Genomic DNA, 24,048 nt, shown 5'->3' with positions numbered 1-24,048 from the left:
AAGCTTTAGCCTTTAGCATCAATGACATGGAAGACTTATCTACAGGCCCTGCAGGCCTGAATTCAACCACATGGAGGGGGTGTTAAGCACCAGAATAACTCCCTTTCTTTTCAGTAGAAAAAACAAAGAATGAGATTTTTTTTTAATATCTCAGCCAATGTTACCTACATTGTATACTCTTTCAACCAGAGATAACTTTATAGACAAGAAGATTTCTTCTATGCTTTCTTCTTGTTGGCAAAAGTCCAGTTCAGCAATAAATGGAATTACTGAAACTCTAACTAGAATTCCACAATGCACATTAGGGTAACACTTTATTATAGGTAATTTTATGCTGACCTACATACCTAGAGGTCATTTGAGAGGCTCTAAGATTGTTTTGGAAGGAAGTTTTACAGCTATGTTTACAAGCTACAGAAAGCCTCAGGTCAAAATGAGTACTTATGCAATAGCAACACTTTTTTCTCATTAACTTTTAGGCTACATAAAGCTATACAAGTTGGTATAGCTTTACATATATATACTTATATACACATACACACACACACACACCAATATACATTGGTTCAGTGCAATAGAGCTATTCAGAAATCTGTGAACAAGTCCAAGGACCTCCATGTTAACACAACTATAAGCTCTTTTGATCAAAAACCTCAGGCCCTTTCCAGAAATAATTTATATAGATACAGAGTCTGTGTGGATGGTTTCTTATCCCAGTAGAAAATCACATTACAGATAACTGGAGAATCCTGGAAGAGTTATGGAGAATATCTTCTTCACCAGAAATGAAAATATCAGCCATTCAAAGCATACACTCTCACATGGCAAAAGGTTTTTTTTGTTGTTGTTTTTTGGGGTTTTTTTTTTTTTTTTTTTTTTTTTTAAGCAGTGGCAACTGCTAACTCCACAGGCAGCTAAAAAACTCTTCCTTATGTTACCTCCAATGATCTCTTCAGGGCCTGGGAGTCAGATGAAAGCTGGTTCATTTCATGCCTATGTGTGGTATTTGACTGAACGAGCTTCTCTACCTCTTCCATTTGAATTGCAAGCTCTGACAAATCATCTTGGAGCATCTGCAGAGGAAAAGACAGATTGCACATCGGTAATATGCTAGATGTAATATGACCCTCTGGATGGATACACAACCATATGCTAAATAAAGTTAGTTTCATTTGACAGTGTGAAGGGAAAAAAAAAAAAAAAAAAAAAAAAAAGAGAAAAGAAACAGTCACTGTCATTAAGCAAATTAATTGTTTTGATGTCTAGAATTAAATGTTTCCAAAAGAAATGGTTAGACATTCTTACATGTTACCATGTTTGATAACAAAGATGACAAGCTGCTAAGAAGCTGCCAGAGAAGAGATGGTACTACAGCTAAGTACTGCAAAAAGCTATGGTGACAACATCCCTTTGGTCACCACGGTGAGGTGACACAATATAGCTGAATCTCCACAGTATATCATGGCCAAAAGGAAGAATCACATTCGTCTTCTCTTCCTCTCCTGCTCTTCTCTCCCCTCTCCCAATAGCCAGTCCCACTGCATGCCTTAACCAAGCTCTACTGCATGGTGGACTCTTTGCTGAACTAATTCAAAACACTAACTAGGTAGAAACTATCATCTTTTTTTGTTGATTAATTTTTTCCTATTTTGGCCAGTAGAATCAGGTCTTGGAGTAAATCTGGTGAGTGTCAAAGCTTAGACAAGGTAAACAGCAGGAACAGGGGATGTAGAAGGAGGTGGGACAGTGGGAGCTCCTAATTTTGGAGGAATTGAGCTGTTTGATTGGTTCAGTTTTATCTTGTGCAGTTTCATCTCCAGCAGGTACTAGGCGAATACATTTTCTTTGGCAATAAAAGTAGCTCAAGATGTTGTGGCACCAATAGCTTTCAGCTGCTTGTTCTTTCCCTTGTACACCAATTTGCCAGGCTTTCAGCTGCATTGCTTTAGTTTTTTCCAGTCCATGTTATAAACTGTACCAAATGAAATTATCTGACACACAATCAATTGAGAGGACAAGGTGTTGAATTTCTAATGGTAATAAAACACTAATTTTGCCTCAGATGAAATGATCTTGATTATGTGAACAAACATGAGCACAATTAACTGAGGATACCATGGGCAGACATTTACTGTAATGTACCTGGAGTCTCTGGAGTTGCGTCTTTTTACCTAACAACTCAGGCTGTGGTTCATTCTCTAGATCTATTTTGGCCTTGATTGCAGATAATTTCTTCTGCAAAGGTGCAAAACCAGCATCGAAGTCCTTATGTTGCAATATCAAATTCTGGAGAAAGAGGAAAAAAACCCCACCATTCAACATAATGCCAAGGGTATAATTTTTTGTCAGTGTCCATCTCATACTCAGAACAAAACTAAGCCACACTGTGCAACAAGCCATACCTTCCTATGAATATTTGATCAATTTAGAAAAAGGTATTGGGCACAGCTGGCTAGTACTAAATATACTGCTGTAAAACTGGCTTAATAAAAGATAAATCATTGTCTTTGTCACAGACAAAACTGCAGATAGGTTGCAGCTCACCTGCAGTTTGCGCTTGCTTTGCAGCAGACTTTTATGTAGAACTTCTCTCTCCTTTGAAGCTTCAGCTACTTCCACGAGAAAAGACTTTGCTTTTTCCTCACCAAGGATATTGTTTAGCAAATCCTTCTTCAGCTGTAATGTCATCAACTTCTCTTTGAACTGGGAGCTTTCAACTAGAGCAGCCTGAAGGAGAAAAATTCTTCCAGTGAAAACATAACTAAAATAAAATAATCACATAACCATGTTATTCTCATATAGGTCACACAAGTATGGCAAAGCCAGGTGAAAACATCCTGCTGGGCCACCAAAGGGTAACAGGAGGTACCTGGATGGTGCCAGTTAAAGGAGAAGTCTTCCTGGTAGTGTCAGAAACACCAGGCCTGCATCCATTTTGTGAAGAGAAATAGAGGGAAACTGTACTCTGCAGAGAGTTGTCTGTGCAGGGGAGAGGCCAGAAGAAAAGACAGCAGAATGCTTAGACAGAAAGGACCGCTTGAATGCCCATCCCAAGGAGAAACCCTGTCCCTGTTCAGGGACATGTTTATTCCAGAGATCAGAGGGATGACGAAGTAATAAACATCTTTCAGGGCACATGCAGAAACCATACATTTCAATCTCTGAACTGTATTACTGCATGCTTATTAACAGAGTTCATAGACTTCCCACCCAGGGAGATTTGGGATTAATGCCTAAACAATATTATAATCACTGCTAATGACATCTGGCATTTTAACTCAGTTTAAGTTGACAACTCTAGCACACCAAATGGAGGGCAGAAAATAGGACGTTCTACTACAGCGAGAGGTAAGGACTGACCGCTACTTTGGGGTTTCCTATCGTATTGCAAACGCCTTTCCAGCTGTTGCTGTCTGGCAGCTGTACGCAGGCCGTTGCTGGCATAGCTTTGGCAAATACAACCCAAATATCAGCTTCTTAACTTAGTAATAGGTTTGCTACCTCAATCTGAGCAAGCGCTGGCTCTGGAGTGTCCAGGAGCATCTTGACTGATGGCTTCCACTGTTCAAAATCTTGCAGGGGATTTTGAAAAAGCCTCCTCAGTTGACTTTCCGTATCAGCGCTCATTTTGGATGTCTTCCCTCTAACACTGCCAGGATAAAGTGACAACAGAGAGAAGAATTACAAAGAAACCCAAGTCCAAACATCCTATTCATCAAGGCATGAATCAACACAATCCTCGTGTGTAAACCGTATCCCACACAAAAGGCCTCAGTCTTTTTTACTCTGTGAGTCTGGTGTTGCAAACTGACAGCTGCTCTGTCAGTCAGAGATGTGTGACAAAACTGCATTTAGACGCTGTGAGACACATTTGTCTCTTGCGCAAGTACGTATCAGGGATTACTCTGCACCCTAGCACTCAGCAATCTTGTCTTGTACGTGAGCGTTGCCATCACCAGCATGATTTCTCAAATAATATTATGGGAGCAGTCTCACTGACTGTTGGGAGAAACAAGCCAAGAGCATGTAGAATTTAACTGCAGTTGTCTGAATCATTTTACATATTACAGAGTATTTGCAACTTTAAAAAATAAATTAAAAATAAACTGTGATCATCCTAAGTTACCTATAAAAAGGGGGGGGGGGGAATACATAATTATTTTTGTCTTTAGACCCAATTTTTTTTAAACTTTGCAGAATCACATATATATTTTTATTTCTCTATATAAGTTTTTATATATGTATGTATACACACACATATATAAATCTACACATACCTATCTATATATAAATCAGAGGCTAAAAGAAACACATTCGCTAAACATCCAGGTTTTTCTTACACAGGTTTAACCAAAATACAGCTGAGTAACAAGGCCTTGCAGTGACACACCCTGTGCAGCTGCCTCCTGTTTTCCCAAGCTTTCCTGACCTCCCAGTCTGCTGAATCCTATCTGAAATGGCAGCATGCAGCCCAAATTTTATGCTCATATGGGAACAGTATCCTGCAGACTCACAGGACAGGCAGGCAAGAGCCATGCCATAGGCCTCCAAGGCAATCATGATTAATTCTGCCTTTTTATAAAAGCGGAAACAATAATCTTACCTGTGTCACTGGGATGTTACTGAGCTAAACAAAAAGAAGTCTGCAGAGGCCAAAAGCTCTGCAAATGGAAAGTTCTGATATTAAAGGTCCTTTGCCATTTGCTGTGCTGCTTCTGCCAGGCTCAGCGTGAAGCTGCCACACTTTGCAAAGAAACTTCGGAGAGAAGCTGGCAAAAGAGCTGCTGCCATTTTCTACTGAGAGACAAGTTCTTCTGCCCTCTCTGCTTCTCTTTCAACTTCATTTACTTGTTAGTTTTTAAAGCAAAATCCTTTTCTGTAATGACCTATAACCCCTCCAGATGGGCAGCACAGTGTGCAGTGGACAGAAGAAAATAAGTCTGAATGTAGGAAAAAAAACTGACCTTTCTTTTTCCCTCAAAAGAAATGATCCTTTCTTCTAGTTTGCAAATTTTGCTGCAGCTTCTTTACTTCCTGATTCCAGGCAGCCTGGAAACGGAAACACTGAAGTCTGGGGAGAGGCTAAACTTTCAGCGTTTCCAAACCAAGGCAAGTTGAAAACAGGAGTTATGCATATATGCCGTCAGGAGAAGGGGGAATGAACTCTGCCAAATAATTGCTAAGGCAGATGAGTCATCACAACAAACTCAAAAAGGAAGGGCCATAATTCTTCCGAACCGTTTACCGCTACAGCTCCTCTCCTGATTTTCTAGTTGCTGTCATGAAAGACAAGCAAAATATATAAATTATTTTACAGTGCTACAAAGACTAAATTACCTGCCAAATAATATAATTTTCTTCAAACCATACACGACATTAATGATGCAAGATCATTACTTGAAGATGGCTAGCAGCCTGCAGCTCCAAAGAAATGGCTAAAACTGCGATGTAACTGGTAAATACCCTTCTTTTCTAACCATGTCACCTACAGCCGGACAGCGTTTCACACTTTTTTCGTAGGCCCTGTCAATCCCTGCAGTGTCAGAGAAGATTCTCCCCCACACAATCAGATTTCCCAATACCTTTGATACTCCTGTATTGCAGAGACAACACTCTCAGCGTGCGGCTGCACATCTTGCGAAAAACGTAGCAGTTCCTTAAGCTGAACTTTCAGCCTCTCAACCTTGGACTCTTCTGCAGCCAGAGACGCTCTTGTTGCCTAAAACATAGAAATAATGAACAGACTGCACCTCAGGCAGTGCCTTTCATACGAAATGGAGCGATAAGACTCTCAAGGTAGGCACGTTGCTAGCCACGAGTCCTCTTTCTGCTGCCTTTTTTCGTGGTTGTAATGAATATGGACTTTGTTAGACAAACTACATTCTCAGGAACAGTTTTGCTCCTGCAGCCTCTCTCTACTCTCCTCATACTACCTGGCCTCTGTATCTGATCTGCAAGATCCACTGTTTGAACAGAGTGAATCACAAACAAGCCCAGTTTCAGTTTTCTGGATCTAATGTGAGATGCATGCTTGGCACAGCCTTAACCGCTTCTGTTTGCATGCACAGATCTTTCTTAAACACTCGTATGTACAAGAGATTAATTCTATGGTCATGTGGGGAAACAGGAGAAAAAAAAAAAGTACAAATGTAGCTGGATTGAACTAGTTTGTATTTTGTGGATCCTGTTTGCACATATTTTTCCCAGCTAGACCTGCCAAGTGCTAGCTATATGAATCGCAGTGAAAGGTATTTTGAAAAGTGATAATAAATGCAAAACCAACTCTCTAGAGGAAATGACTGTTAAAAATTCTTACCTACTTCATCTGTGGAGACCTTTTTCACTCTTATTTCTTCAACAGTTTTATTTTGGTTTAAATACTGGATTGTTACAAACTTTGGATTTCTTCTTAGGCATGAACGTATATCTCATGATAAGGGAATACAGGTAATCACCTTGCACAGATGAAGGATATAATAGAGAAATGGTCCCACTAAATACTCCAAACTATATATGTATATACACTCACACATATAGAGTAAGGCATTATTTTTTCTACTTCTTTACAAGTAGTGCAAATTGTGTTGCTTGCTCTGCATTGTGCTTTTTTTGCATATGGTCCCTTTGAAGTCAACACACAAACTTCATTACTTCACACCACCCCTTGTGCACAGTAAGTTAAAGGTTAGAATAGTTGATTCCACTGTTGGTATTCAGTTTTCTTCAGTCTCTTTCACACACTCTCCCACTCTTTCCTTATCACCTTTCAACAACGGGACAGGCATCTGTTGGATGCGACTAGGCGTGTTCAATCTACAAAGAATAGGACTGCACTTGATACCTACTGCTTTTAGGCTTACAAAGGGCAACAACTTACATTGCATTTTCTCCACAGAGCTACAAACTCATCTTCACTCTTCTCCCCCACCCCAGGGTCCAAGTCGTTTTCTAGTCTCTGTAGATCTTTTCTGAATTCCTGGACATCTGCTTCTAACTGTCTGGCTTGGGACTCATAGGCACCTTCTAACTGTAGGATCTTGAGCAATCTATCCTCCTCCTCATTAAACAGCAGTTTCAACTTCTCCAAGGCTTTTCGCAGCTCTTCAAGTTCATCCTTCATTCTCTCAGCTCCCAGTGGGGAGGTATTCTGAATCACATCTGCACACTGATTTTCAAGATGCTTCCATTTCTTTCCACCACTCCTAACGCTTTTGGCAATTTCCTGCAGAAAGAATAAGTTAAATAAAAAAAAGCTGGGGGAAGGGCAAATTAGGGGAAAAAGGTGAAAATGGTAGGAAAATGAAACCATCTCTCTTGGCTGTACATATTTATTTCTTCACTTCTTACGTCAAAGTATGCCTTTTCTCAAGTGGCCAGGTGCTAGGGTTGATCTATTGCTTTGCATCCGATAGCCTTCTGAACAGTGTTAACTGCCACAATATTGGCAAAAAGAAACTACTGAAAACATTGGCTCTCTGGAAATATTGACTTGATTTTCAGAAATACTTGCCACCTGAGGTCCATGATGAACACAACAGGAGCTGCAGGCAATAGGAAGAACTGATAATCAGACCTCTGAGAGATTTAAAGCTGAACAGTTTAAGCCATGAAACTAAAATGCTAGAGATTGTTTTCAAAACAGGTGCTTTCATTGCCAGCTCTAAGCTTTCAAAGCCTGTCAGCCTTCAGGCTCTATTTGGATCACATTTACCAAATACCATTTATTTCAAAAAGTTTAAAGGCACAATTCTCAATGACTCATGTAACTGTGGAAGATCAGGCTTAACCAAAAAAAAAAAAAAAAAAAAAAAAAAAATCCTGACTAGCCTGTGACTCGTGATCCAGTTGGGAGAGCTGTATGTACTATTGATCCTTCAGACCTGGTATAACTCTCCCCTGCTAGCCCACGTTACAACAATCATCACCTTAATTTGCTTACACAGTTCTTTTCTAAGAACATTCTTGTATGGCTTGGGAAATATATACAGACATGGAGAATGCACAGTCCTGACCCCTTGACAGAAGTATATCATATAAGGACCTGCAGTGCCTTTAACTTGTCCTCTGCTGAAGACTTGGTTGCTTCGCCAATGCAGCCGTTTAATCTTTCTGTCACACCATTCAGCCACGATTGAAACTGGTTGACATTAGCGCTGTACCGCTCGTGTTCTTTGGTTATCTTTTCAAGCAGTTTCACTCTGCTCTGTAACAAGAGACACCAGAAACAGTGAGGACAGTGCTCATCTGGCTCTTTTTGCTTTATGCTGTAACCCAGAAAATTCAAACAAGAGTCTTTCTGGGAGCCCCCACAGCATTTGGCTCTGCAGGAATTCACAGTTTGTCTCAATTAAGAGGATACAAAAATATATAAAGGCTTGTCCTGGGTCTTGCTCACGCTGCACTGTCTTAATGGTTAGTCTGGGGCCATGCAAACTGCAAGATCCTCTCAGGCGAATTTCTAGCCTTCTCTTTCCAAAAATTCATATTCTCTCATTGGCAAGAGAAGAGACAGAAGTCTGTTTCTGGTTTTGGCTTCAGGGAGGCAAAAGCAGCTATGTTCCCTAGTAAAAAAATAAAGATGAGCAATACAATAGATTTCCTTTGCCTACCTGTCAAAATGAGAAAGAGACAGACTGAGGTAGGTGAATGCAAATTATTTCAAAGTATTCACTATTTAAACAGGCTGTAAAGAAAGCAACTGCAGATTCAACTCAAAGTATCCCTCGAAATCATACAACCCAGGAGCTTTTGTACTTTTTTGATTTGCAGATCACAAGCGATCATCTGGTGGTAGTGCAACCCCAGGAAGCAAACTGAAGCTATGGGCAACACGCTTGATTTTCCGAGTTACTCCTTGCGCATGCTACAGGCCTTAGAGAGGCCAGCACACCATGAGCTGCTCACAGCTGACCTAGCCTGACAGCCCTTATAACAGGGCAGGGTCACATTTGCCCAGACTATCCCTGTTTGTCAGCTGAAGATTAGTCCTTTGCTGAAGAAGATTCTACATGAATCATGAAGAATCCTATTATGTTGTTTAACTAATGTAATATCCAACCTAAATATTATTTCCTGCAATTCAGACTGACTTTTTTTTCTTGCCCTTCCCCAGTTGGCATGGAGAACAATTAAATTACACTATGGTTACACTAGAAAAAATTGTCTCTTATGCAATACATGTAGTGCTTGCAGCATCCTTCAAAGGCTTGTGCTCTCACTGGCACAATAGGCATGACTGGCCGAGTTCCATTTTGCATAATATGGGATACATCCTGCGCCTCTGAGCAGAGCTTAATCCCAGCTGCTCTCCACAGAGAGCAGAAGGATAACTGCAACTGTGGACAGAGGTTTGGGAGTCCCCTCCACAACTCCCTCGCCTCTGGGCAGAGCCCTCCAGCCCCTTGTGCTAATGGGGGGTGGCAATGCAAAGCCATCACTCTCCAGGTGCCACCATGCCTCACTGCACCAGTGTTTTCCACAGTTACGTTCTTATCTCTGCTGATACATGCAAATCAAGAGCGACTCCCCTAAAGTTAGTTGAGCTGCTCTGGGACCAAAGAGCTGCAGTTAAGGGACAACTGGGTGCAGTACTGCTTCCCACAGTGGATGAAGTGATGACCCCTTATTAGAGCAGCCCCTTTAAAAGCACCACCTGTACAAACATGGGTTTGGACAACAGATCAAAAGGCAGAATTATGGTAGCAAACTTCTGTGATCAAGATGTATCCAGCAACACCTCACTTGTGCGCCAGGCCCCCTTGCCTTGGTTCTCAAGCCTGCAGAGGTGCACAACAGTTAAACAACCCCTGCTTTGACCTCAAGTCAAAGCTCTTAGAGGTGCAAATGGGCCAAACATTGAGCTGAAGCAAGTCAGTCAAAGCTTACTGATTCCCCAGAATTAGGCCGATTTATTGAACCAGCAGAAATACAAGCGGCAAAATCAGAAGCTCCAAAGGGAGCAAATTGGATGAACAAAGCAGAGCCATTACAGTAATATACAGAGGGTTAAAGAAGAAGTAGAAATGACCTCCCCCAGGACAGGCTGTTCAGCCAAAATAAAGGAGTGCATGGTATGGATACTCCTGCTGGTCAGGGAGGTCGAGGAGATGACATGAATATGAACAGACTTTGTCAGCTGTCAAGCAAAAGGCTAACCAATTGCTGGCTGAACCTCACCAAGAGGTTAGGCAGGGAATTTTTCTAATGATGCGAAAGATGCTGTCACTTGCTGTTAGGTTTGCTGTTTGGGGAATGGGACGGCATTGACCTCCTTCTGCCTCCACGTGCACTTGGAAAACCGGAGGAGACTTACTCAGTAAGGATGTGGCCCTGGAAGAAATGAGAGCACTGACAGGAACAGAACGGTCCCCGTGGGCTGCAGAGGAAGAGATGTGTCAGGGCACGATACAGGCAGCCCCGGGGACTCACCGAGGGTAACGTGAGGCACAGGAAATCCTCTCCCTAAGTTCCCCCCATAGGCAATGAAGGCACACAGCCTCCTCTGGAAGGCAATTTAGAGCACATAAAACAATTCTGGCTTTAAAGCCCTCTGTGAGATCCTCTCCGCTGCTTGTGGTGGGAATGCAGCCTAAAACCGGCCTCTATAAATCAACCTCTCCCTTCCCATTCCTCCGCACGGCCCCAGGCAGCTGAGGACACGGCTGGTGCTGCGAGCCCCAGGCGGCTCCAGGGCTGCGGGAGCGAGGCGGGAGGCAGCCACGGTGCGTAAGGCCACAGCTGTGAAGCACGGCAGGGGCACGTCGGGGAAGGCTGGCCTCTTCTGGGGCACTCAGCAGCTGCCTCGGCCGTTTCGGGGCAAGGTCAGCTCCCAGCACACAGGGAGGAGCAGCGCTACCCTGGCTCTCTGTCCCTCAGGGCTGCGCTCTTCAGAGCTGCAGCCCCTGCTAAAAAGCCCCGCGTGCCCCGCCCTGGACTGGAGGGACGCCTCGGTGCTGCGTGCGGGAAGGCTGGACCCAGCCTCCTCCTCCTCCTCCACACGCAGGCAGAGGCAGCGGGTTGTGGAACAGGAATTTTTGCCCTGTGGCATTACGAGGACAGAAGGACCCGAAACGTCAAACAAGCCTGCAGGACAGAGCACTCGTCCCTGTGGCCCTTCCTGGTGCTTTTAGACTTACTAGCTCTGGGATATGTGAGGGATGGCATTATAAGTATCCAGGTTTGAGTTAACAGAGACAACATGCAGTGGAATTGATTTGACCTGCTAGGACTTCAATCTGAATAAATTTGAATAAATATCAACATACTGTATATTGTAACTTTTCCTACCATCTTCAGTCACCATTTATGCTAAAAAAATCACAGCCTCTTCCTCTGCATACCATTATTTTATCAGGCAAGGGAATGTGGGAGGTGGCTGCCACACCTGAAATCCCCACCCCAGTCAATGTAATTAAAAGAAAATGATGTTCTTTTAAAGTTTGTCAGTGACAAGGAAACATGATAGCATTAAGGGAGGAAAAAAAATCCAAATCAAACCCCCAAAAGCTCACATATGCTCATACCAGAAGAGGAATGTCACAAGTACACCATTTAAGAAACACTGCCCAAGAGCTTGTCCTCTGATAGAGCTGGACAACTGCACAGGATCTAAAAATGCTCTTGAACCACAAGTGTAATCTATGAACATCAGCAATCCTCCTCTGACAGGCAGCTCGGGCATTCAGCTGGCATCTGCAATTCACATTTAGCCTGGCCTCTCCTCCTGAGAGGGCCCCTTGCAACTCCTGTGCCTCTTTCATTCACTCCCCTCTCCTGGTGGAAGAGGTGGCAGGGTTTCTTTTAACTGCTGTTATGCTTTCCAGAGCGATTCCCAAGGTGCTGGTAACCTTGGCATTAGCTAATGAACCCTGCATTTATTTCAGCTGCAAAATCTAAGGCTTCCCAACCCCCTTCTTTATTCCCTGACTCCTGGAAGTGGGATTTCTTAGCTGGATTTTCTCACTCCATCTCTCTGTGAAATGTGGTATTTGTAAGCAATGCCAAAGAAAAGAACCTTTTTCTAGCATCTCTGTTGGCTGGAGACATACAGGTATATTTTAACTGAGTACTATGAGCCACTTTCTGATCTCATTTACACCACCTATCTAACAGCTGCTTAAACTGGGAGATTAGTGGCAGGCAAAAAAATTGTGCGTGCCCAGTAAAAATCCTTCAGGTAGCTAAACCGGCCATTTGTGTTTAGTGTTGGTGCAGCATCTCATTCCCATCTCAACGTTTGCCAGTTCTGCAGGTGAGGAGTGTAGCTCTGGACCTGGACTAATGCTCCTCCAACAAGTGTGCATGCATGCAATATTCGCTGATGCTGTGGACAGGTACTTTGCATCTGCTTATACAAGGATCACTCAAAAGATGATGCATCATACTTTACACAGAGGTGACCTAAACCAATATTCACTAGATCACAGTAAGCAGCTTGCAGTTAGTCTACAAAAACATATTATAAAATACAGTGTAAGAGTATTGCAATTGTTGTTGCAAACAGTCCATTGAATAAAAGAACAGCAGTCCTCAGCCCTGTTTCCTTTTGCCATTCTACCAGGAAAGCCCCATCACTCAAGAAACATGAACGGTAAATGCTATTCACCATTATGTACAATACTGTACACTGGTGAAAACTTAACACTTCCCACTCTTTATAGCTGTACCTGAGCTTCTTCCTTGATTCCTTCATATTCCACCCTCATCTTCTTCTGAGCATCTTCATCAACGCTGGGGTCACCTATCCGGTTGAACAAGGAAGCAGCTTCCTCTAGCAGCCTTTCCAGCAGGACTGACTGATTTAAGACGTCGTTCAGCAGAATCTGAGCATGGCTCAGCTGCCACTGCTTCTCCTTTAAGCCAAGCTGCAACTCAATGTCAGGCTCCAAGGTCACCCTCATGTTGTGAATCCATGCATAAAACTCATCTTGGGCTTTCAGGTACTCACTCCAGTGCAGCCAGACCCACTCAATACGGCTGTTGGAGAGAGCAAGGGAAATGAAATTATGATGAGATCAGTGGAGACTGGCAAGTTCAAAATGCCTTCAAAGCAAAGGACCAGGTTCTCAGCAATTTTAAGCTGTTCTCTCTGACTTCAGAAGTTCAGGATTAATTTACCAGGTTCTCCCTGCTCTGTGGAGGAAATATCCTGTACAAGGCCACTATGCCCAGCAAAACTCATCATTTAAGTCCCTGAGCTGTGTTGGCTATGAAGGGAGGGAGTGCCAAGTCCCATGGCCTGTGTCTTCCCATAGTTACCACCTGGCCCTGGGACGGGGATAAGCGGTGACTGCTACCTACAGTCCAGGCAGCACAGAGAGGCAGGAAGCACTTTATGAAAGCACTGGATGAGACAACTGCCCCAACACACCAAACAGTCCTGTGCAAAGAGTCCATTTGCCTTACCTGTGGCAGTGAGTAATGTATATGGCTGTCTCTTCCCACAAGGCCTTAATGTCTTTCAGTTTAGATAGTACCTCATGTTTCTTATCCTCACTGATGCTGCGGAGAGCAGCATCTGCCTTCACAAGAACCAAATCCATTTTCAAGCTGCCTTCTGGCTCCAGGTCACGTATTTTCTATTAGAAAAACAAATGAGACTGAAAGCATGAGAAAAAAGTGGGCGGAATTAACGATATTCAAACTTTGTTTTTACCCAGGAATTACGAAGTCCCTGCTGCAAAGCTTCTCCTGAATAGAAAATAAGAACTTTCCTCAGATTTGTTTATTCTAAATCATCCTAAAGGACTGAATTGACTTGAAAACAAGTAGCAGTTAAAAAACAGTTTGAATTAGCTAAAAAAACAGATCATCCCCTATCAAACGCCTGTGGCTGTGTTTCTGTTATGTTATAAAGTTAATCCACTGTGTTGCAACATGCCAGTCATTAACACCCCCCCCCCACACACACACAAAGAGCATAGAGGCAATCTCCACAGAGAACACTGTGATGTCTCAATTTTAAGCTGTACTACAAGAAATCCTGGTGTACATTCAAAAGGCTTCCTACTACAAACAAAGGTTGGCTCAGAAAACAAGCCAAAAGAAGTTAACTAGCAGAATTTTCTGTCTGCTATCAACTTTTGCTTTAACCCTAAGTTGCAAAGTTTTGATTTGGTGAAGATGTGCATCTTACATAAAATCAGACTGCTTAAATTTGAGTTCCTTGCATTCAGGTTTGTGTAAACTCTCTTCTTGTACCCAGAGATGAAAAACTAGCACCACTTCCATACAATGTTACAGAATAAATTATATCCCAATTTGAATGTCACCTTTCAGCATCACTTTATCCAAATTCGTGATATCATCATACTGGCTTTTCTTGCTGTTCCTTCCACAAAGTCCTGGAAAACTGCAGGCTTTCAAGTTTGAAAGAAAAGGCTTCTTTAATGAAAACACTGAGAGGTTCAAAAGTAGCAACTACTTGTGGAAAGATTAGGCCCGTGGGATTTGCTCAAAAAAATACAAATGAGTTATTACAAAGACGAGACCAAATCACAGGCCTTTGAACTTTCAGGTTCACATTTTGGGAAGAGACCAATATTTTTTGGCATCTACATGGCACATCTGCATGTTACATATAAACAGGTGTTTGGACCAACTATCTACTATGAAATCAGTGATTAAAAGAAAAGCAGAGCAAAGGGTATGGCAGAGAAAGAAAATAAAAGCCACAGCTACTAGCCAACAGAAAAAATTCAAAAGTAAACCTGTATTCTAAGCCTGACATTTTTCCAACGCTTGAAGCAAAAGTAAGCAATGGCCAGAGAAATAGCTGTGGCTCTGCAGGCATTTTGCTATTCCAAAGACTGCTTGTTAAATGACTGCTGTCTTTGGCTGGCATTTTATTTAACAAATTAACAAAAAATAAACCACAGGAAGGAAGCATGAAAAAAAATGCAAGCCAGATGCAAAAAAAGGAACTGAAGAACTATCTCTGGATTTGAAAACAGCCAATAAGTGAAGCAGTGGGTGCATCATGAGGAAGTCAAGCCTGTAAGGCAAGCAGGATGAGGGAGCAGGAGGTGGATAAGATACACATAGAAAGAGAGAATTAGACACTTCGGAAATTTATCTTTCTAAAGAAAAACAAAATCCAGAATGAAAAAAAACCCCACCCTTCTAACATGATTTTTGGCATGTTATGAACCTCCTCCAAAACCCAAAGAAATCAACGGGTTTTGGTTCAGGCTATATAAATCACCACAAACCTCTCTATCTTAACTCTTGCCATCTCTGCCATGAACACACACCTTTTGCCAAACTATCACTCTCCCTGCTCAAGTTCCTACATTTCCTGTGCCTTTGGATACTGTACATATCATAATTTCCCAGACAAAAAGGAAAGGACCCAGATAATTTAAGAAACAAATCCACACTCCAAGAGGAAACACTTCAGATTTTCATGACTGATATCCAAGTCTATCCATCACTCCATGAAAAGTCTTTATATTAGGCCAGTGACATGATCTACCCTTCAATGAATCCCAGTTAAGAAAAAAAGCTGAAGACATCACTGTATTGTCATGTAAGCCACCTCCTCCCTTCATGTAAGCCTGCAATGTGTTTTAGAGCTGGTTAAACCTGCTCAGAATAGGGAGTCCAAACAAGAGTAGGTTCACAAAAAAAAAGACTTTTCCATAAAAGATAACTGAGAAAATTTGCCTGTTTTATTTAGAGGACAGACCAGTTAGAATTAAAGGTAATTATAAAAATAGTTTCATTGTTAATCATAGAAGTATCACCACTCCCTCTAATCATGGATAGTAGAGATGGGACAAACAGTAGTGTTTCATTCTCTGAGATTATAAAACCAAGATAACATCCAATGAAACTGAAGTTAATGAATGTGAAAACACAACAAGAGGGCAGGCATAACCTGCGAAGGGATTTCTGTGAGAACAGTTATACAAGGGATTAAGTAAGAATAGAAAAAATGAAAACATTTGAATTTTCAGTAGACAAAATATAAATGTAAATCCATTTTATCAATGGGCCTTATGGCAAAGAACCAGTGGGTTACTCTAGAACACCCATTACTTGGGCCTATAATCTTTTTCCATCACTGTCAGGGCCACAGTCCTGAAGGAGGTGGAACACTAAGATGATCTGATTCTCTGCTACTACATACTGGACGTTTGCAAACCGCTATCTGGTAATTGCCAGCAGCAACTCAACTATCATTTCAGCCCTTGAACATGCTCATCTGAGAGATTAAACTTTTTATTTGACAGATCAGGACTACTGCTAGACTTTCAAACCAGTCTGAAAAGTTTGGAAGCCTGTGATATACAGTTGCCTTCCTCTTTTTCTACAATGGCTGTAAACATTTTGCAGAAGGAAAAATTAGAAAGGATACTGATGCAAGCCCAGCCACACAGGACCAATACTCTAGCAAGGGGGGATAGCCAATAGTTTCCTAACAGAAAAGTCCAGGGCTCACAGCAATAACTGCAACTCTTTCCAGGGATACCTGGCTCTGGACTGCTACATCGCGCTTCCCTTACCTCAGTCTCTCTCAGTCTGGCTTCTAGGGCAGATCGAGGTCCCTTGGTGTTGTCATTGATCCTCAGCCTCTCTTGGATAGCCTTCATCCAAGCTTCTGCATTCTCCACGCTACTGTCAAATTCATCCTGTGGCTGCTGAGTCATTGCATTTGAAGAAACTGAAAAGATAAGAAACACGGAAGTAAGAAGTTTTTGATTAAGACCTAAACAGGAAAGCATCCAAGGTAATCTAAAGGAGCAAGGAGGAGAAACTACTGTGGCTTTTCTTTTTAATAATAATACCAAAAAAGCTCATCCATATAGCAGTATCACGATTCAGCAGAGCACAGAGTAGACATTCACATTCCAGCTTTCTCAAATAAAAGTCTACCAGTAAATAAAAAGTAGGTGGGGAATTGTGGGAGGCTCCATTACAACAAATGGATTTAATTCAAAGCCTTCAAATGAGATTAATCTGGTGTTCATGGTACCTTCAGATTGACTATACCAGTTACAAACATACTGTCTCTTCCTAGGGCCTACTCAGCACAAAACTTTCTCTAAGCCCTTCCAGGCTCATGTACTGAGCCTCTGACCCCAGGCTAGCAGAACATTTAAGCACATGCTTAACTTAGAGGTATATAAACCCCTTAAAGCTGGTGAGATCAGGATCAGATGCTTAGACCGTCGGTTAGCTTGTTCTGCTGAGGCTGTGCAGAGGTTATCTGAATGCGTGCGCAGCGAGTCTGGGACACAAACACAATGGGAATTGGCCAGCAACTGCCAAGACGAATCACTAGTAAGCCATCACACGGAAACATCTATCAACACTTATGAATTTCTTCTTTTGCCACCTCTTTTATTCCATATCAGGCTCTTCTCCACTGCATAGAAGTTTTTGTTTTCCCCTCCCTTCACTTTCCTCTCTTGTTGCCCCTGCCCCACTGCAAGGAGCAGACACGATGGTTGCTTGCACCGTTCACTCTGTTGATGCACTCTTGTGTCCTGTCTGTTTAAAGCACGTGCTCCTGGCAGCCCAGATGGTATCCTCTGTGCCTGTTCAAACAAAAAGGAAAGCCACCCTATGCTAAGCCTTAGGCATTGCCATACTAAACTTGATTAGTAACGATAAATCATAATAAAGCCCTCTGTAGGTCAGCTTCACTGAAGTGAACAAAAAGACAGCCACGGATATAAACGGTTTTTGGATCAGATCCTACAGCTACTGCCAGCCAAGCAACAGTGCTTCTTGTAAATTAAAATATTTTTCCTCTTCGTTATTCATCATGGAAATCTTTTTCAACACAAAGTTTTAGAGTTAATTACTGAACCCAAGTTTGTTGTACAGAATTCGACCCTGTAACAGACCCCTCTTTCCCTGAGACAATTCATGTGGAAGAAACTGCTCAGTGTAAGAGGCAAAGCATGGCCCTTGATGAAGCTGGGCCAGTGGTGTTTTGTAACCACTTGAAATTCCAGGTCACCAAGCTGTCACCACAAGAGGACAGCATCCTGCTCTTGCCCACCGGCAGAAAGCTTCCCACCATCCTGCTGATGTTCCTCTCCACGTCGTGGAGGACAAGGGACATTTGTATTCACAACATTGATGTTTGGCAACAGAGATGGTCTCAATTGCTGCTTCCCAGCCTTCAGCAGGCTTTATGCTCAACAGGTTCCTGTACAGAGTGAGAAAACTGCATCTACAGAGCACCTACTACCCTACGCACAGGAATTACTAGAAGAAACAGAAAATGGGTTAAACCTCAATGCACAGACAAGTAGAGCTGCATTTACACGGAAGAGGGAATTATTCTGTAAGTGGGAGACATCAGAAGAGACAAAATCCACAGCTGTAACCCTCAGAGCTAGAGGGCTGTTCTAAAAAAACCTGACCTCGCCTTGAAATGATTAAAGAACAGAACAGGATGCACTGGACTTAGTGAGGGTGGCGTGGAATGCGGCAGCTACTCCCTCGGTCAGATATAAAGAGTATGATAGGATATGTAATTAAAGCTAAAATCATTGACTTACATATCAAGAGTCCTAACGATGAAGCTGGCTAATTGAGTAGTGTTACTTTCAGTTGCTTGCTAGATAGCTGTGTCTTTCTCCAACAAGGACTGGTCTACAGCTGATGTTTCTAAACTATAATAATTTAACTCTCATAAAAGAACTCCCATCTCTGCAGTTGACTGATCAGCTGATTGTGCAACTGCTTCCTATCCACTTTCCTTGTTTTATACTGCCTGGGCAAGCAGGCACTGAATGCACGAGTGTAAGCTGCAGTGACTCCAGTTACACTACTGAGAAACAAAAACCTCACAGTAGATTTTCCAGACGGACTCTGATGAGGAGTGACATTCATTTCCTAGGAGAGGTTTCTATCTCTGGCAACATCCATATCATAATTAAAATTGGCTTCAGGACTCCAGTCACAGAGGAGCCAAAAGAGGCCATTACGTCACCCCAGACTTACTTCTCACAAAACATGGAGGGCAATCAAACATGGTTGAGAAGCACTGGAAAATCTACTATAGTCTAACATGAAGAAAACCCCACTCATACTCCTCCTCACACTTCTGTCCTCTTAGAGTAAGGGTTTTCTGTCCAGTGAACACAGAAATGCTGATCCCCATCCCACACACACAGACATTCCACTTAGGCAGCCCACATAAAAGGCCATGAAAAAAGTCATTTCAATATTGAGGTCAGTAGTTTGCAAAGGAAGAGAAACACTTGTTTTTTCCAGCTGTCTGCCTAACATCACTTACTGATTTTGACCAATTCCTACATCTATAGCCACAAAACAGTTAGATTTAGCATGAGCTCTGACTCAGTCCCCAGGTGGATTTCACGGTAGTTATGGCCTACAATACCTGATACGCGTTTGGACGGCCTGTTGAGACCGCTTGTGTCCTCCTTCCTCCACCCTGGGCCAGTCAGACCCCAGCTGAAGCAATTAGTTGAAATGTCCTGGAGTCTTTTGCTCTGGAACCCACTTTCTCTTCCCAGGCATTTAAAGGCACAGGTTGATACCTGTGGGGAAAAAGTATGTTTTCTAACTTATTGCCTGCTTGGGAAGAAAAACAACTGATGACAACAGTTGTTTGGCAATATCTTGATCTTCTTTTGGCAAAATCTCCTAAAGCTGGGATGATTACTGGATAAGTGTTTGTTATGAATCAGAAGTATTTACCCTTTTCTGCTTTATCGTTGGGACTAAAGGATTGAGCAATATTTCTGGAGATGAAATACAGGGCTCTGCTCAGTACAAGAAACACAAAGGAGAAATAGCAGCTCCTGAGCCAGATAGAGCTGTTTAGCTGTGTAAAGGCAACATTAATGGACCTGCCTGAAGCAGCGATGTACTGTTAGGACTACTGGTACCACGGTGTGACAGCCCCTGTCCCAGTCACAGGCACAGTCGCTAGGATCCACTGTGCCAGGGAAAGCCTCTGCTAAAAAACAAACAGATGCAACCCTCTGAGAAATTTGTACAGAAAACAAAATACATTTTTATCGTAGACATTTTCAAATGCATGTAGCTGTTTAAACAGCCTCTTGTCATTTTAATGCCCCATGAATTAGTTTATTAATTCATACTGTGGAAGGCATACTGACACTGCAGAAAGCTTTTAAAGCCGGTATACGTATATTACTAAATGAGAGTAATAATTAAGCATGAGAAGTTCTGGCATAAATAATGAGCCACTGAGCAAAGACCAATTCTGTTTCCCCAAATGCCATGATGCAGTCACTTAGTACAGGCAAGCAAGAAGCATGTTTCAAGGTGCTGAGCATTACTGACTCAGGACAGCACCTGCACTACATCCAGAGGCTGTATCGCCCTGCACATCCATGGCGCAGCTTGTGCATCGCGGTGGGCCGATGGCGGGCATGCAACTCAGTTACCATGGGTGGGATATCCACACCTTTGACAGAGGGACAAGTCAATTCCTATGGCAGTGGACACCTCCCTCCAGCCAACATCACTGCGCTCACCCCCTTTTGTCCAGTCACGAAACAGTTTCATGAGGAGGAGGTCAGACGACTGCTCCCGAACAGCCAGAGGAGACCAGGTAGCGGACAGGGTGCTGGGGGCACGCTCGCTGTCCCACGAGCAGATAAATCAGAATAATAAGCTGACTGGTCTGCATTATAGCTCATGGAGCCACTACATGGTAGCAGGGACATTCAGAGATACGGAGATGCCCAGCTCTCCAGGGCAGACCACAAGGCAGCAGGAGGTACAGACCATCCACCATGTGATCCAGCCAGCACTCACAGAGCCGAATTTCTCAGAGCACTTCTTCTTTAAGTGCATCTGCTTTAGCTGTCTTTCTACTGCATCCAATAACCCCCACCAGGCTATTGTGAGGTTTACTTATTTAATATTTGTTAAGTACTACTGAGAGCTTTTAAAACTATTACACAAGCACAGTGTCTTTTTGGTAGGATTAGCCTGTTGTTTTGCAATGTTTCCTAATGTACTTTTTTTTCTTTCCACCAAGTCTTGTTGCTTCCCCCCCCCCCCCCCCCGCTTAAAACATTTCTCACAGCCTCTCCCATTTTAAGCATTCTTTTAAACCCTACATTTATAAAACACAGGCTTCTAAATGGTTTCAGTATGTCTTGGATTCCTATGTTCGTGTACTACTTGAGTAACTTCCAGGACCCAGTTCTTACAAAAATAAAGTACAAAAATGCTCCAGGAAATTCAAATAACTCACCATTAGGGAGACCGCTTTCTCGTTATTGAAAAGATTTCAAACTTTTCATAAGCTTTTCCATTTGGTAGAAATCAAAGTTCCAGCACTGCACGTGAGAAAGATTATAAAAGACACTGGAGTGTGTCAAATTTTATACAAATGCACGAGTGTGGAAGCAGTTGTGGTTCTGGGAATTGTTTGGTTCCTGGAGTAATTTAATAACTTTTCAGCTGCCCTGGATATTGTAAGAAGAGCTCAGAGAAGGGGCAGAGTTGGAAGCTCCGACTGGACTGTTCCAGGCTAGGCTGGAGGGCCAATCTTTGCCACAGATTACATCCCAGAGGCGAAGCACTGATCTTTGTCTTTCCAAAGCTGCATATTCTTGGCCCACTCCAGGAGATGCTATTCTGAATCACCATTAGAAGATGCTTTGCCAGTCAAGGGACCAAAAGGCCCTGGGGAACTACACCCACATACAGCAAAGCTGAACTGCACAACTAAATGGGAAGCCCTCAAGACTGCAAATAAAAAGTTTTGCTATTTCCAGCATAATCTTTTTAAGGCTCAAACACTAATCCTAACATCTTGGCCATCTTCCAGGACAGCCTTTTCCTGTGTTATCTGAAGTGAATGTTTATGACAGTCAGTGATTGTTTGTCCTAATTAATAAGAGAGAGAATAAATAGCTTTTGGAATAATCACATCCAAATCCTAGTTACAAGTATCCCCTTCAGCCAAGAAACAGTAACATCACCTACAGTGCATACGGCACTCATGCCTGTCACAACCATTCCCTTTCCCTTACAAAACAATACCCATGGGAAGCCTATGGATAGTGCAAGACAGTCTGCCACAACATGATCACACCAGACAATTTCATATCTAATTGATCAATAAAACTGAAAAGCAGACTGAAAACGTGTCTGCCAGATACGTGCTGGGTCAGGCCAATTCTGAAAAGGCCTTGTTTTTTCTACCACATGTTTAAAGATTAATTTCAGGCTTTGGTGAGAACCAGTGTAAATGGGATATCACGTTGTTTTTTAAACCTCCTTTGGCAAATATATAATTTCCAGGTCTAAGAAGCCGTTTCCTAAAAGAATGGATCAAAATTTTAAAATAATTACATTTCTGAATGGAATCATCGCATGCAAGTAGGGCAGAGCTGTGTTCTGGGGCAATCTGCCCTTTTGATATCAGCAACAACAGTCAGTATATCTGACTGCAGCATTTTTAACTCAAAACCATTTGGAAAAAAAAGTTTTGGAGAGGACCCTTCATTACAAATCTCACACACACACACACACACACACACACACACTCTTCTGTTTCCCCAGGTGGCTCTAGGAGACAAGCAGGTCTACCATGATTCAACTAGATTAGTAAAATGCAGGATTTAGTAATGGTCCAGAATTTCTTCTTACCACTAGGAAGACAGAGCATCTATATTAGCTATGTCTTAGATTTTGATCCTCTATCCCCACATTATTGATGCATTAAATGATTGTCAGAGCATTTATTCAGTCAGTGCCCCTGGGTAGTAAGGCAGTAATCCATCCTCCTTTTAGAAACCACCTCAGGTTCAAAGGTGCCTTGTTTCTTGCTTCTAGGCACTACAGGAAAGCAGGACAGGACACGAATGGAATTGGTATTTCATGTACTAGGCTAGTGGCTTGAACACTACAGAGAGTGGTTTTCACCATTTTCCAATTAAAGCATCCCTGAAAGTTTTTCTATGGAGATGCAGATCTCTGTTTAGTGACTTTAAGCTTAATGATAAGACTTGCTTCTCCCAGTTACCTTTCACAGACTCTTCAGCAGCAGCCCAGGAAATCTCAGGTTAAACACCTCTGCTCTAAAACATCATTCTTCATATCCAGGGTAGTTTTTCACTTCTGAAATTGCCCATAAATGGTATCTACTAGCTTACCAGCTATCTTCATCTTGTGAACTTGTACCCAGCTGCTGAAATAGGCCAGATTTTCAACTTTGTTCAGCTCCCTAAGTTTTACCATCAGTCAACCAAAGAAAAAGCACAGCAAGCCAACAGCATTAGACTCATGGTTTCTGGAGGCTAGGATTTAAGTATTTAATTATTTCCCACTTGTCCTCCACAGACTGTATGATCCTCCTTCAGTACCAGGTGCCAGTCACAGCATTGATACACCAACCAATAATCCCCTACAGTACCTGGGTCTTGGCTAGAGATAGGTGAAAAATTCAGAGTGAATAATATACCGGATAAATTGTTCCTCTTTTGCTGGTCATATGTTGCACACGGACAATCTATGATTTTCTCGAATGTATGGTTATTCCTAATTACTTGCCAAATAGATTCTCCATATTAGTTTTAAGCTGTAGAGTGCTCCCAGGTAATTCCCTGAGATTCCTGATACTCCGTCTGCACTGCTTAATTTTGGTTAGATGTCATCACTCTGTTAAGAAAGTGGGTCTCTTCCCTGGCTGGCTGGCAGCAGCTCATCTCATTTGCGCGTGGTTTGTCACACCGTAACTCCCCAGGGCCATTTTCATAACCAGGACCCCAATGTGTTTAAGCAGTGGACAAACAGTGCTCTCTCCACAGCATGCGGCACGCGCAGAAGTGTTTTACAGTTAAAAGGATAACACCTCTGTCCTGAAGAGACTAGAGGCTACGCATCAGGAGGGATCCAGCAGCGAGAGCAGCGCACCGGTGTGTAGTTAGGGTGGGGTGGAGGGAAGAGGGGACAATCAGAGCCTGCAGCTGCATCTCCAGTGCGCTGTGCAAGCTGCGCTAGTTCTAACACACATCTCACCTCACTGCCTGGAGCCAGAGATGCTCAATGAGAGAGCAGGCAGCCTCAGCAAGGGGCCTG

At 42.6% G+C, this 24,048-nt stretch overlaps 1 protein-coding gene across 10 annotated transcripts in view; it reads right to left on the bottom strand.

Moving 5' to 3' along the window:
- SYNE3 (spectrin repeat containing nuclear envelope family member 3) overlaps window positions 1-24,048 on the bottom strand; it is an 80,526-nt gene that overhangs the window by 27,366 nt on the left and 29,112 nt on the right. For 8 of the 10 annotated variants that reach the window (XM_026107677.2, XM_064512113.1, XM_064512114.1 and 5 more), the window contains 10 exons: window positions 16,506-16,663; window positions 13,405-13,577; window positions 12,666-12,975; window positions 8,042-8,203; window positions 6,878-7,222; window positions 5,583-5,719; window positions 3,502-3,649; window positions 2,545-2,727; window positions 2,143-2,286; window positions 939-1,073 (listed from right to left, as the gene is read on the bottom strand). In XM_026107677.2, the coding sequence (XP_025963462.2) occupies window positions 939-1,073; window positions 2,143-2,286; window positions 2,545-2,727; window positions 3,502-3,649; window positions 5,583-5,719; window positions 6,878-7,222; window positions 8,042-8,203; window positions 12,666-12,975; window positions 13,405-13,577; window positions 16,506-16,649 (1,881 nt within the window). In that variant the 5' untranslated portion in view covers window positions 16,650-16,663. Of the gene's footprint in view, window positions 1-938; window positions 1,074-2,142; window positions 2,287-2,544; window positions 2,728-3,501; window positions 3,650-5,582; window positions 5,720-6,877; window positions 7,223-8,041; window positions 8,204-12,665; window positions 12,976-13,404; window positions 13,578-16,505; window positions 16,664-19,360; window positions 19,521-24,048 lie in introns of those variants that run through there. The other 2 variants (XM_064512120.1, XM_026107680.2) reach the window with 2 other exon arrangements.

Source organism: Dromaius novaehollandiae, chromosome 5 (genome assembly GCF_036370855.1).
Source record: "Dromaius novaehollandiae isolate bDroNov1 chromosome 5, bDroNov1.hap1, whole genome shotgun sequence".
NCBI classification, from domain to species: Eukaryota; Metazoa; Chordata; class Aves; order Casuariiformes; family Dromaiidae; genus Dromaius; species Dromaius novaehollandiae.
This window is presented reverse-complemented; position numbering and strand designations above follow the sequence as displayed.